A 15,853-nucleotide genomic window follows, 5' to 3' on the forward strand; every position below is an offset into this window, starting at 1 on the left:
AATATAATTTCTCCAAATTTGACATGAATACAGTAAATTTTCCCTAGATTATACTAAAAGACACGAGACAGCTAAAATAAGATAAAACAGACATCAAGGGCTGAGAAGGCCTTTTTATATCCTGTATGTGGACTGAATACTACTTCAACCACCTTTTGAAAGTCAAATTCTTACTTTCTAATAAAAATTGCAGCCAACTCAAAATTACTGTATCTGTGATTGTACTTCACCTACTTGCCACAACCTCTGATCACATTTGTGTATCTCTCTTTTCAAATGTGGCTATCAGAAAATAAATAAAACTAATACTGTTCATGTTCTCCAGTCTTTTGAATCTGATAATTTCTAGGAAAATTGAGAGATAAATAGTGTTGTTAGAATTAATTAATACAATAACTTGAAAATACAAGAATGAATATTTGCTTTAGTGAAAATAAACCCAAAATGCTTACAGACTACTGAATACAAGATTCCCCTTTAAAAGTGAATGTTGACATTAATAAATACACATTTAATTTGCAATACTTATTCTACGTTACTTTTAGATATGCTCTAATGTCAGCATTTTTTAACCTAGCTTTTCTCCCCATAATTAATTGTTTAAATGCTATCATTTACATTTTACAATATATATGGATAGATAAGAATTGATTTAAAGTTTATTTTTTGAGTGATTCAGAGTTTTCTAAATTTGTTTTTATGTTATGAATTTTATATTAATGGCATGTCTTTAAGTATTAATATAATTATTGGTAGCTTTAACCGAAAGTGAGTATGGTATTCAGCTGATTAATTTATTGAATCCTTCTTCATATGAATGGATTGATATTATTTTGTACTATTTATTATTATTTAGACAACACATGTAGTGCTGATAAGATCATTGCTACCTTATGGAAAATGAAATATTCATTTCAATAGAAAAATTAAATTAAAATTAGTACTAAACAGTAGTGGAACTGTACAGAGGACAGCATCATGATACAAGGGTATTAACTGTTCATTCTTGATTCCTTCCAGATTAGGATTGTCAAATATTAAGCAATAGAAAATTAAATTTACAATTATTTTTTCAATAGTTATTAGCATAATATATTTTAAAAGAAAAATAATTTCAAAATAAAAATATGGATATTCTTTATTTTGAAAAATTTTATAGTAATATGTTTCTCCAAATTATGGCATATTGACCCTTTCCTCTGTTTTAGCAGGGAGATTGTATGCTTTGAAGCATTTGAATTGTGAATAAAATGGGGTTTTTTTTCTTTGGAAACTACTATAAAATTTTTGATCTGCGCTATAAATAAATAGTAGCACAGAAATGGTATAACCCATGTAATTAAATAGCCATCATGTATATAATACAATTTTTACATGTGTACAAATGAGGACTAAAGCCATTAAGCATCTTCAAATATACGGTGGGAGGATTAATCTGATAGGCTTCTGCTGGGGGTCATCATGCAGAGCCATGACAGACATGGATTCAAGTACACGAGAATATAATTTGTTTAAAGCCCTTTTACTCAATTCTTTCTGTCAAGGACAAATACAAACACAGCTTCTTGTTTTATGTACTCTTAAGAATAAAAGAAGCAAGCTTGGAAGAAATGAAGTGTTGCCCTACTTTAGTTTCTAGTAGTCCTTTTCTAAAACTCTAATACACACATCTGAAACCTCTTATCACTCCTTTCTTAAGTATTATTTCTCTTGATTGTTGATGAGCTGTTATAGCATATCTCGGTATGATTTTCTTTGTTGACAAACTGAGAAACACTACTATTGTTTTTGATTACTTGTCCAGTGTTATCTAGAGAGAATGGTCTGTTGAGAAACATCAACTCAGTCATTTCTCCTAGAGAGAACACCAGTTTCAAGGGGAAAGTCACAAATATATTTTAAATTCATATTTGGTTACATAGTGTCACATGAAGATTAAATAAACATCAAAAGAATTTTCTTACCAGACAGTTATGAAATCATATATCGGTTCTGTTTGCAGAACTGTGAAGTTGATGTAGATTCCGTTCCCAGGTGGAACTCTTACAAGCCAGAAGCAGTCTTGAAAGTTTGGGTACTCATCAGGGTATCCTGGAGAGTATATGGTGCCATTCATTGCAGTTATGTTTCCTCCACACAGAGCTATAAAAAAGACACTTTTTAAAAACAGACAGTAAATGCTTTTTACATTCTACTTACACTATATAGAAGCCCTAGTTTAGAACACATTCGGTACACTTAACTTCATTGTATATGACCACTCCTGTGCAAAGAAAACAGATTTTATTCAGCTTTGTGGAGAGTCAGAAGTCTATTTTGACAGTATTGGTCAAATATAACAGTAAAAAAAAAAAAATAAAAAAATAAAAATCTGATATCACAAATGCTATCAGAACTGGAATTAAAGAAATATATATACATACAGGGTAGAATTCCCCTCACAACTGAAAATTACTTTGTTAGGGCATTGTGTATATTCCAGCTACAAATTAGCAACAAATCACATTAATTGTTTTCATGTGTGGTCACAAAAAGATAGCCAAGCAAAATTAACACATGAAAGAAGGCACATGAAAGAAGACACATAAAAGGTTGAGGGGTGGGTGAAGATTAGAGGTGAACTTCAAAATTAAAACATTGTGTCCAACAGTATGAATAGAAATTCTGTATTTATGGATGTAAATTCTGGTAGATAAAGCAAGGGTCTTCTCTGTAATTCATGTTGAAGAGTACTAACTTTACATATCATAAAGACTCTAGATTTTCATAATTATGTATTTCTGAAAAACTATTAGTCCCAATTAGATTATTTTCTCCATAGATTTCAGATGTATGTTGACTATGACACCACCCAGTTATTGCAGAAGAGAAATATTATACAGTCTAGTTCAGAAAAAGTAAGCAAAGTTTAAAATTGTATAATTTGCTTTATTTTGCATACATTTATTTTTCCCACTCCACCCCACAAGGTGCATAGTATGGTAACACAGATTTTCTAAAATATGTTGAAAAATCTCTAACCAGAGCAGTTTTGACATACAGGTTTGACATGTAGGAGTTATGCATAGTTTGTATTTAAGCAAAAGCATGTGTTGTGGTTTATGTTTATACACTTTGGTGCTGAACTGTAGGGTAAGGAGACCTCCACAGAGATACTTCAACCATTCAGACTCAACAGCTTGGGCACCACTTTTCTTCAGCTTAAACATTGAAGTCTCAAGGGGTGTTGAGCAGTACAGACAGAAATGGTTTTGCAGCCAGGTCTTAAGGGAGTGAAGATATGGTCTGATGACTGTCAGGCAACAAGATTTCTTGGTAAAGGAGAGGGAACAGTCCAAACAGATTAAAACAAGGGAGATGAGTTAAGAAAGGTCAGAGTATTAGATGATGTGAAGCACAGGTGAAAAGAATATTAGGTGCATCAGGATGCAAGAGAACAAAACTGTTTAAAGAGGAAGCCAGTTTAGTCATATTTAATTCAGATTGTCTGCTTCAAGAAGTCTGAGGAATTAAAGAAGCCTTGGTATATCTTGTTTTACAACAAAGACATTAAAGAAAATACAGATTTAAGACATGCCATGCATTTCTGGTACTAGGCATATACAAAAAAAGCCAACTTCATTTTAATGCTTTTGAACACAAGGCCTTTATCTCAAATCAAACCAAGTAGAACTAGAAGATAACTCATTATCCTTTTCCTGCAACAATAAAGAAAAAATAAAAAGCAACTCATAAACATCTGTAGCATAAAAATGTCACAAACCCTTTACTAAAAATACCACAGTGAGTATCTGCACAACACCCCATGTAATTTAAAAAAATCTGTCTAGGAGCTGAGTAGTGTTGACAGTCTGTAACCATGCAGCAAACATGTATCTTAGATCTCTATTATCAAGTTGGTGGATTTTTTAATCTTCATTTTTTGTATCAAATTAAGTAGAAACAAAAACCATTCAGCCACTGTTCAGAACTTAATCAAAATTGATACTCAGAGCAACAAAATGCTTTGGGCATCTTAGAATTTACTGATTAAGTTCTTGATTCAGGTAAAGTATTTCAAAGAAACAGAATCATTGCATTCAATAAATTGTTCTGATTGTGAGGCACAGAAAATACAGCTAGAACAAACTAACAGGAAAATCTAAGTGTTTAGCAGTTAAGACATGAACTACAAAGACATTACTATTCCACAGGATCCAGAAAATGGGTGGTGAAATTAATTATAATGAATTAACTTCTTCCCCTTTCAAAAAAAAAAAGACAGTGTAGGTGTGTCATCTGTCTTTTAGAAGGCATCCCCTTCTGAATTCAGTATCAGTTAGGTCTTAATTTAGCTACCACATCCCCCAGAAATTCCTACAGCTCACTGACTCCAGAAGAAATTTTGAATAATGAGGCTTTTCATTTAAGTACCAAAATTTGGATATATTGTGCAAAATATAATGCAAAAAAACAGAAAATAGGAGAGCTTTTTATTTTCCGTTTGGGTGGTTGCATTTGATTTTGGAGGTTTTTTTTGGGGTGGGGTGTTGCTGTGTTGTTGTTGGGGGTTTTTACTTGGGCATTTCTCTCCCACATGATATTGAGGATCCCATTCTCAAAGATGAGTTTTACCATTCAATATAAAGGGAAGCAAGGCCTTTAAGTGGAGGACTGACCTTCTTTGGCCTGCTGCTTAGAGACAGGCTCCTTTCAGCATAGCTAGGGAAGAGATAAACACCTCCACAGAATCATCACAGTCATTCTGTCTCCTTAAAATTAAAGCTGTGTGCAAGTCACAGTTTCTTGAGCCTTCTTAATTGTTTCAAGTAAAAGTGAAAAAAACAAATGTAAAAGGTTAAAAAAATGTAATTTTAAAAGAATTCCATTCAGAAAAAACATGTACAAACAATTTCACAGAGCACTGGCTGGAGGACAATTTTGCTCTAGACCACCTTTAACATTTCTTTCTAACTGATAAGAAAGAATTTAAATGGCCAGAATTGGTAAATTCAATTACTGAAGTCTTTTTTCTTAATTTAGTCCAGAGATTTTACGGCATTGCCTGTCACTGTCGGACACGAAATGATTCACACAGACGCAGCTCGAAGTGTGATGAAAAAGGAAGGAAGTTTATTTGCTCTTTCAGAATTTATAAGTTTTCAACAACCTCCAGGGATTGGACAGTCAGGTTACCACCTTCCTGACCACACTGGCTGTGAGAGATGTCCATCAAAACGTGTATCTTTAATAGAGTGTACAAACACCTGTTTATTGTTACTTTCCTGGGGAAGTGGCTAGAAATTCTGAAAAAAATATCAAAAGGTCTGATTCTCAGGGTGACAATTGCCTCACCTAGATTACAAGCAGCATGTATCTCCACATTCCAGACTAACCTTCCAAAAGTAAACTTATTATCTCAGATAAGTTTTCAGAGATTTCGTATTACAAAACATTTCATCTTCTCTGCTAAAATTTTAGTGTGTGTCTTGGGTTGCAAAATTGAATACTTCCTTTGCAAAGACCCCACTGTAAAAACACAGGCCTCTATAAACCAAAAAAGCTGAAATGACTTCAGTTAAATGTCTTAGGAAGCCTTTGAAATGATGAAATGTTTATAGGTCATCTGGGACATACCTTCACATCTGGGGAGAGGATGATTCCAATTGCGGCTGATGCCATGAAGACAAGTCAGAGCTGAATTTCCAATCAATGTGTAGCCAGGAAAACACTCAAATGAAATAGTTTGTCCCACAGTAAAGTCATTTCCAATAACAAAACCGTTACGAAATGGTCGAGGATCAGGACAGCTTTGTAGCTGATATGCTGAAAAAAACAATAATAATGGTGGAAAAATCAGTAAAATAAAAATTGTGATTATCTCAAAAAAAAAGAACTTTCAATTAGAAAAAAATTAAAAGTCAAGGACAACCCACGGGAACCAAAATTCCATGATGGTGATGATCAAATCATTGATTTTAATCCTGGAGAAGTACAGTGAAACCAGCTACACTTCTGTGCTGCTAAGTAACATTTCTTTTTGCTGTTTGAAGATACTATATCAAGACAGATGAAGTGCTTTTCTGATCCAATAGGAGTTGTCAGGTTTTACATTCTTATGTTTAAAGGAAAGGAGAAATAAACATGTCTATACATCTATTTGTTTTTCACAGAATTAAAAGGCTCTATAATGAACTGGAATATCAAAGACTTTATACTGAACAAGTAAAATTTGAAAACAAGCTTTTCTCACATATCTTGGTGATTTTTTTCCAAGAAGATTTGAAGCACTGTCTCCTTATTACCAATGTGAGAACAAATAAGCTGTAGTATAAGAATATCATGTTGTATATGTTTGAAAGAATCAGTTCTGTCTGATGTGGTTAAAACACAGAAAAGAACTTTCCAGTGTTTTGACAAATGGCAGCATCTCCAAAATTATTACTGTTACTATTAACAGTATATGGTCCTACATTTTTACTGTCCTTAGCAGTTTAGGCAACAAATTGATTTTTTCTTTAAAAGCTAATTCTTTTTACAATGGCTCACTTCCAGAACGTTACACAGAGTTCAAATCAATTTGGACTTGTTACTATTAAAAGAGTAATAGAAGACTGCTCTAAAGTAAAAACTCTTTAAATCACTCTTAGGTGTTATTCATATAATGAAAACAGGTCTACTTTAAAATATAAATTTGACCTTTTTTCATGAACAGTGGTGATCTAATCCCTTTTAAATGAAAATGCAATTCTATAAATAGAACTATGATCTCGTGATCTTCACCAGCTCAGCATGACCTACTTGGGTACAAAAGAACAAGAACCTTCAGGGAAATGGTGAACTAGGAAATAAAATGGATTTGGGGAATTTTGGGTTGGCATTAATTTGCACAAACCTACATCAATCCAGTAATACAAAACAGTATTTAGATCTATACCATCCAGAACCCATTACTCAAAATTAAAATTCCAGTATGCTTCCAATCATTGAATAGAGATGTTTCTTTTGTAAAGACATGCAATGCAAATTTATATGTCAATCAGGTTCAGATACTGGCAATTACCTGTTTGCTGACATTTGACCTGACTTTAAAGAAAATATGCAATTAATTTGTTTTTTTTCATCTTAGCTTTCTTAATTCTTCTGTTTTATCTCAATGTTTAAAGCTTGGAACTGAAACACATAAAATCTTTCTTCTTTATTTTTAGGAATCCCCAAAACCCTATAAAATCTTTAACAGCCACCTTGTTCTCTCATAAGAATGTCCAGATCTCACCTTGATATACAATATGAAATCCTTGTTTGTTCTGTGAGTAATCACTGTGAAAGTATAAGCTGGTTTCATGGGTGGTGCTGAACAGAGAGGCTGGTAGCTGAGGGCCACTTAGTCTCCCAATAACAGTGCTAGTTTCTGTAGATCCACTCCTAACTTCTAAATAATCGTGTATGGTCTCCGTTGAGAAATTCAAAAATTGCAAATGGACACCTGAAAAACATTGTCAGTTAATAAACACCACCAGTACCAAAACCAGGAGGCATAATAAAGTGTGTACATCTTACAGTGATAAAGGCAGAAAATAACCAGGTGGAAATCCATGTGCTACTTGCAAATGTCTGTATATTTTCCAGTCCTGATGTGTGTGGAGCTGCATATCTATCCCCTGCCAGAAAACTTTAAATTGGACTAAATGGTGAGCAGAAAGGCTTCGGGTCCAGTTCATGGTATCAGGCAGGCAGAGCTTCTGCTCGTACACCAAGGACTTTTGAAAGCAGAGTACATGAGAAATACATGTGAGTGCTCCCCAACACACTGTGGTGTATAGTTTTGGTGACAGAAATTTCTGATTATTTGGTTCAGTAAGGAATAGGAAGGCAGCTTACTATCCATTAGGAAGTTATCTCTCCTAACCAGGTGATGTATTACAAAATTATGTCCATGAGAAGAAAAGTCTATGCACTGAATAGTTATAGAGCTCATAAATATTTTCCTGTCTATAACATACTTCTATGCAAGTTACAACAAAGAAAAATTTGTATTTTGTCTGGATATTTTGCAACTATGGCATGATAATGCAGTAGAACAGAATCACAGAATCACTAGGTTGGAAGAGACCTTCAAGATCACTGAGCTCAACCTATGCCCTAACACCTCAAATAAACCATGGCAATCTTTTTTAAACACATCCAGGGATGGTGACTCCACCACCTCCCCAGGCAGACCATTCCAGTACTTTATCACTCTTTCCATTTAAAAAATTTCCTAATATCCAACCTATATTTCCCTTGGTGCAGCTTAAGACTCCTCTTGTTCTGTCAGTTGTTGCCTGTAGAAAGAGGCCAACCCCACCTGACTACAGACACCTTTCAGGAGTTGTAGAGAGTGATAAGGTCACCTCTGAGTCTCCTTTTTTCCAGGCTAAACAACCCCAGCTCCCTCAGTCGTTCCTCACAGGGTTTGTGTCCCAAGCCCCTCACCAGCCTCGTTGCCTCCTCAGGACGTGCTCCAGCGTCTCAATGTCCTTCCCAAACTGAGGGCCCAGAACTGGACACAGAACTCCCAGTGTGGCCTCACCAGTGCTGAATGCAGGGAAAGAATGACCTCCCTGCTCCTGCTGGCCACACTACCCCTGATCCAGGCCAGGATGCCATTGGCCTTCTGGGCCACCAGGACACACTGCTGGCTCATGTTCAGCTGCTGTCACAAGCACCCCCAGGTCCCTTTCTGCCTGGGCACTGTCCAGCCACACCATCCCCAGCCTGTAACATTGGAAGGGGTTGTTGTGGCCAAAGTGCAGGACTCTGCACTTGGATTTATTAAACTTCACCTTATTGAACTCTGCCCACCCATCCAACCATTCCAGATCTCTCTCTGCAGAGCCCTCCTACCTTCCAACAGATCAACACACACTCCCAGCTTAGTGTCATCTGCAAATTTACTAATGAAAGACCCAATACCCTCATCCATGTCATCAATACAAATATTGAACAGGACTGGCCCCAGCACTGACCCTTGAGGGACACCACTGGTGACTGGCTGCCAGCTGGATGCAGCATCGTTCACCACCACTCTCTGGGCCTGGCCATCCAGCCAGTTCCTAACCCAGCACAGAGTGCTCCTGTCCAAGCCTGGGCTGCAGCTTTTCCTGAAGGATGCTGTGGGAGACAGTGTCAAAGGCCTTCCTGAAGTCCGAATAGACACATCCACAGCCTTTCCTGCATCCACCAGGCAGGTCACCTGGTCATAAAAGGAGACCAAGTTGGTCAAACACAACCTGCCCCTCCTAAACCCATGCTGGCTGGGTCTGATACCCTGGCCAACCGGTAAGTGCTGCTTATACACTCAGTATAAAGTTCACCATTACCTTATTTAGTTACTGAGGTCAGGCTAACTGGTTTATAGTTACCAGGATTCTCCTTTACACCCTTTTTTGAGAATAGGCATCACACTGGCCAGCTTCCAGTCATCTGGAACCTCACCAGTGGGCCAGGACTGTTGGTAAATGGTGGAAAAAAGCTTCACAAGCTCGTCTACCAGCTCTCTCATCACCCTGGGATGGATCCCATCTGGGCCCATAGATTTATGAGCATCCAAGCACTCAGCAGTTCTGACTGCCTTCTTCTGGATAACAAGGGTGTTGCCATTGGACACAAAATAAATATGCATGAGTTCAGTTCAACAGCTAGAAGAGGATCATCAGGAGGGCTTTACTGTCTGTTTTTTGGTACCTTTTATAACATGTTCCAATACAGACTTAACGTGTTTGGTAAAGGGTACAACACCTTTCTAGTCCCATTGGTGGAACAAGAGAAACACAATCAGAATACAGATTTGTTTTGAGAACCATAAGTTATTTACAGAAGTTGTCCTTAAGAGAGAGAATCTCTCAAGAAACATTCCCTTGGGAAAAAAATCAGCCGCTGGCAGGCTGAAAACCTTTTCAGATTCAGGAAATCAAGCCCACGCAAGGGAACCATTCTGCTCCCTGTCACCATCTACCAACAGCAGTTTCATTAGAAAAATGATTGAGTCCTACTGGTGTTTCTGGCAAAGACAATCAACACAATTTCATAGAAAACTGAGAGTAAAAGATATCTTGTCAGATAAATTATTGAAAGTCATGAATAGTTTTGTAACTCCTAAACTGTCATACCTAAATAATGTTTCTCACTGTCTCCTAGAACTTTCCCCCAGGATACCATGTAAAGGTTATGAATGATTTTCTGAAGCGTGAAATATTTTATATGCAAGTTAGGTGCATAATTAAATTGCTGTTACCCTGATAATTTCTGTCTTGCTTTATCTGAAGACAGTCTATAAGTGAAAAGAAAGCTCTTTCTTATAAGTGTCATTCTTTGACTTTGTCAGCCTTCCAAATATTTCCTACACAAAGAACCAAGTTATATTTAAACTTTGCTCTTTATCTATCATGATATTTTGGCCTTTCATTTGATCCTGTGAACCATACACTTGTCCAAAGTTTAAGCAGTCATTAATAACTGCCAGCTCATGTGACCTTGCTGTCAGTTTTGTCCCTTTCACTAGCTTTTTTTGATACAAAAGTAGAAATACATTTTTGCCAGTCATCCTGCTCTCTGTATTGCACTGGCTTTCACTTCAAGTTTCTGAACCTTATCAGTCTTCAAAAGTATTCATCCCTTGCTCTGCCAGTACCACCTGCCTCTATTTATCTGAGACTTCAGCTTATTAGACTGATTTTTTTTATATGCCTTCCTGCAGTTTGGACACTCTGCTTGAAAAAGTAGTGAATATATTTATATATGCAAATAAACACAGTGTCATTGGTAAAAACATTACACCATTAGCTAATATACAATGGACAAGCTTCTGTAACTTATAACTGGGAGAAAGTCTTCCTAAAAAGAGTTAAAGAAGTGAAAGTCTATAGAAGGTTCCCATGATGGTGTTTTTGAGTTTTTCTACTTCCTACACAGAATTGTTGGACATAAGTGCCTCCACTAGATCAGAGTCACAACACCACTGAAACCAGTTTTAGTCACCACTTCTTCAAAGGTCATATTTTGCTTTTTACAGTGAAATTTTATTATTCAATTTAGTTTCAAACGTATCTCATTTAGAAAAGGTAAGAAATGTCAAGCCTGTTTCAATCTGTGCAACTTTAGTTTTCTTCTTGAAAATGAAGCATTTAGTTTTCCTATACATGAACTGGAAAACAGTTCATAAATCCAATGAATAAACTTCAGTTAGTACAAAGCTATTGATTTTGGTGGTTAAACTTACTCATCCAAGAAACTGCTTCCAAAATTTCAGTAGATGAATCTCCTGCCTAATGGAAGTCAAACTAAATAGTATGTTAATAATGTAGTGTGTAAATAGCAGTCTGAAGAATTAAATTATAATTATTGGACACATAAGCCTGGCAGAATGCAAGCAGAGTAAAAAGAGTAAGGAAACCGTACAGGAAGAGAGACAGGATAGTAGTAAAGTGAGGGAAGAGACAGATGGTAATGTATTTGGGATAAAAAGACAGAAGGTTCTGGATGCAGTTGGACATATAATTTTATTAAATTTTAAATTTAACCAATATTCCAGATTTTTTTTAAATTTATTTTTTTAATATATTTATTTTATTTTATTATTTATTATTTCTTCTTTATTAGCAAATGTCTTTGAAATCATCTGTCAAAATATCCTGTTCCCTTACAGCTCTGAATATACTTTTTTCCTGTGGATTTGATCCAGAAATAATGCACCTATTACTGCTATATTTACATATATATATTTTTTTTTATAATAAGCAGAAATCTATTTGGGATTATAGACACCATTATGACTCATAATGAAGAACTACAAATTGTCCCATCAGGCTAGCTAAAAATTCAGGTAGTGGCACAATTAAAGTGTCAATGTTATTTCTAAAAAATGCTAAGACAAAAAAAAAAAAATCAATTATTGACTGTAATCCTGTGTGTTTTGAACAAAATGCAAACAAAGAAATTGGGTTCTATATAGAAATCCCTATTCTAATACAATGTATCTCCCCCAGATAAATTTCGTTAAGTCAGTGTTGTGGAGTGTTTAATATTTTTCAATATAAACAACCCATGCAGAACAACTGGCTTTCATTTGAATCATAAAACTAGGCTCACGGGATTTCTAATCAAAAATACCACAGAACTGATTTTAAATAGTGGAGGGAAAGAATCTGAACATATGGAGAAGAGTATGCTATCTGGGATGTCACACTCACTCTGGAAGACCCAGAAAATCTGTATCATCAAGCAAAGAATATGACAGAAGATGGCAAGTATAAAATAGAAGACAACAGACCCTATCTAAGAAAATGAGCACACCATTCAACTAGCATATAAAGAGAAAGATACAAGTGTACATGCTCTTTAAAAAGTGCCACATGTTAAAAAATTAGATAGGACAAGTCTACTGGCTAGCTTTGAATAAAGATTTCACAATAAAATATGCATAGGATCCACCCAAAGTTGCTCAAGAGGCTAGGCAATGTAATTAAAATGTTGATAATATCTTCACAAAATCATGGTGAAATAAGAGAAGTTCTAGTGACTTAAAAAAGTCTGAATATATATTCACCTTTAAGACAACAAAAAGGACCTGGGAAATGGCAACTACAGGTTCACTGCAGTCCCTGGAAAAATTATGGAACTTGTTTATTTGGAGGCAATTTCCAAACATATAGAAGAAAAAAAGACAGTTAGGAGCAGTCAACATGGATTTCCTAACAGAAAATAACAGTTAATCAACCATTATATCCTCCTATTATTAAACTGACAGAGGGGGAAAAGTATATATAATATACTTTCATTCTTCTATGGCTTTTGACTCAGTCTATAACATTCTCATTTGAAAGCTGAACATACATGAGCTTCATGAATAGAAAGCAAGTCTGTTAAAAATTAACATAACTTTGAAGCTCCAAGGGTGATAATCAGCCACTCAATGGTTGGCAGCCAGTAACAAGCACAATATTCTGTGGGTTGCTATGGAAGCTTACATCGGTTTATGTCTTCAGAAGAGACTTGGAAAATGAGAATGTATCCTTAATAAATGTGTGGAGGATACTAAACTAGGGCTTGTGGATGATATACTAAATGGCACAGTTTTTGTCTAAAGAACACTAGAAAACTTAAGGACTGAGTAAATAAATGCTTCTTAAAGGTTTGCACAAGGAGAAGTACAAAATTCTACATCTGGAGTACAACATCCTTATCTCTTATAGGCTGGGGATTGATTAGGTGAGTAGCAGTCCCAACAAGATGGTTCCATCAGTCATGTGTTTGATCCAGTGCTCCTGACAATTCTATTTTGAGTGGGATGTTTGACACCTTTAAGTGGGAGGCCTCTACATTTCCTTAAAAAGAATATTTCTATGCTCAGTGAGTTTCACCTAGGATATACAGAAAAGCTTAATGATAAAATAATAAATTAAAATGTAGCTTTAACTTCTAAATTGACTTTGTGTAAAATATTCACGACAGCTATTTTTTTTTTGTTTGGTTTATGACTTCACAAAAAGAGAAATCAATCCTGTAAAGTTAGAAAATTGTGCTGAATCCTAATTAAACAATTCTATCTTTATCAGAAAATTCTGGCATATATTAAATGAAAAACCAAGAACCTTGTTGCTTTTCTATTTTAAATCATTCTTTTAAGATTTTGTTAACTTCTTCAAATGAATGATAATTACTTTTGTTTTTTAGCTAGGATAAAGATTAACAATATTTTAAAATCTATGTTCAGTGTTTTGGACCCATATAAAAGCAAGTTTAAATCCATAAAAGAGCACATACCAAACCCAATAGGCAGTTTTATTGTCCATGTGCAATCCAAACTGCTAGGATAGTTGCCAGGAAACCCTGGACTGAGAATCACTCCACTGAAGTCTGACATGCCACCACCACATTGTGCTAAAAAGAAAAAAACAACAACCAAAAATATTTTTCAGAGGAGTTAAATGAGCTAAAAATTAATCTATAACATTCAAGATCCTTAGAGCATTAATAATACAGTAATAGCTAGGTTTAAATATAAATAAATACACAAACATATGTATTACGTATGCACTACATACATTATGTATACATACCTTTACCACTAAATATCCACAAGAAAATAACTTAAAAATGGGTACTTTGCAAATTTGCATCAACTCTGAATTGAGTAGATTTTAACTTGGGGGACACATGCACCCAAAATAGAACGGGTTACAGGATTGCAGAATCATTTAGGTTGGAAAAGACCTCCAATATCATTAAGCCCAACATCTGATCGATCATCACCTTGCCAACTAGACTACGGTATTAAATTCCACATCCAGCCACCTCCTGAACACCCACAGGGATGGTGACCACCATATTCCCAGGCAGCCCATTCTGTGAAAAAATGATCTGAAATTCCTGACCACCCTTTCCATAAAGAGATTCTTCTCCATGTCCAACCTGAACCTCCCCAGGTACATTTTAAGATTCTGTCCTCTCATCCTGTCACTGTCTGCCTGAGAGAAGAGACCAACCCCCATGTGGCTACAGCCTTCTTTCAGGTAGTTGTAGAGTGCTAAGGTCTTCCTGAACTTCCTTTTCTCCAGGCTAAACACCCCCAGCTCCCTCAGCTGCTCCCCATAAGACTTGTGCTTCCTCCAGCATCATTGCCCTAATGTCCCTGCAGGCAAGCAGCACACATCAGTTTACAGCAGCACTGAAACAACTGTTCATGTTTGTGAAGAAGCATGTGAATAATATAAGATAATGAATTATAAAAAGACTGCATTAAAAGTGTTTCAAGACTTTTAAAGACTTTTAAAAACTGCATTTGTATCCTGTTGTTCTAAAAAGGATATAAAATAAACAAACTTAGAAAAGTACACATATATATACTTCCAGAAATTAAGCTGAATTAATATCTTAATTTTATTTGTTTTCAGGCATGACATCAGTAAATAAAATTACTTAGACGTCCATATTACATTTAAAGATGGTAATTATGATAAATAGAATTTTGTTTAACTGTTTTGTCCAAGCAAAATTTGCTACACCATTTGAAACACAAGTAAAAATCATTACTTGCAAAAAAAGGGAAAAAAATAAGAAAAAAAAACCTCTAAAACTTCAACACAGCATCTTTATCTTCAGAACTTCGTAAGAGCAGTGCAATTATCAGACTTCCTAACCATATATTAATGCATAATGACAAAAACTGAAGACTAACTCCTGAAAAAAATCTTACAAATACCTCAACATTGTTGAATATTTATAAATTCTAAGCTGAGGGAGCTAACTACTTCACAGGAGGTTTTTAACACCCCACAGGATTAAGAACAGGATTATGTGAGGCAGCTCAAGAGGATATATATATAACTGTCTAGAAGAAAAGCAAAGCAAAATAATCTTTAATAAGATCTGCAGCATCCTGCTTTCCATACATTCAAGATTACAAATCCTGATAACTTTTTGTGTTAGAGAACCCAAACAAAAAGGTCTTTCTATGCAGTTAAAGAGATTACAACTAGAAGGAGTTTTACATTCCTCACATTTATTCATCATATAAAAAGAGTATATTTAAATGCACTTCAGAGGCTTCATTTTGGCTTCTGACAGATTTTCAGTATTTTTCCAATAATATTAAGGACATGTATATAATTTAACTTGAAAAGTAATGTATCTTCTGAAACTGGGTAGACATGCTTATGTTGAACTCATTAGAGATGAAAATGTAATGTTATTTCTATTTTAGTATCTTCTACAATTGCCATTACTCTTCTGGGGAAGTGAGTCCTAAATAAACTAGCTGTGCTGCAAGGGCCTCTGGAGGTGTCTTTCCTGACAATAATGAATTGATGATATATCTGACTAGAACACATAGAAT

The 15,853-nt window shown here is 35.3% G+C and overlaps 1 protein-coding gene across 3 annotated transcripts in view; it reads right to left on the reverse strand.

The window, feature by feature from the left end:
* CSMD3 (CUB and Sushi multiple domains 3) overlaps positions 1-15,853 on the reverse strand; it is a 573,013-nt gene that overhangs the window by 84,076 nt on the left and 473,084 nt on the right. For all 3 annotated transcript variants that reach the window (XM_058831785.1, XM_058831783.1, XM_058831782.1), the window contains 4 exons: positions 13,783-13,899; positions 7,256-7,465; positions 5,617-5,805; positions 1,965-2,142 (listed from right to left, as the gene is read on the reverse strand). In XM_058831785.1, coding sequence (XP_058687768.1) covers positions 1,965-2,142; positions 5,617-5,805; positions 7,256-7,465; positions 13,783-13,899 — 694 coding nt within the window. The remainder of the gene's footprint in view (positions 1-1,964; positions 2,143-5,616; positions 5,806-7,255; positions 7,466-13,782; positions 13,900-15,853) is intronic.

This window comes from Poecile atricapillus, chromosome 2 (genome assembly GCF_030490865.1).
Source record: "Poecile atricapillus isolate bPoeAtr1 chromosome 2, bPoeAtr1.hap1, whole genome shotgun sequence".
In the NCBI taxonomy this organism is placed as follows: Eukaryota; Metazoa; Chordata; class Aves; order Passeriformes; family Paridae; genus Poecile; species Poecile atricapillus.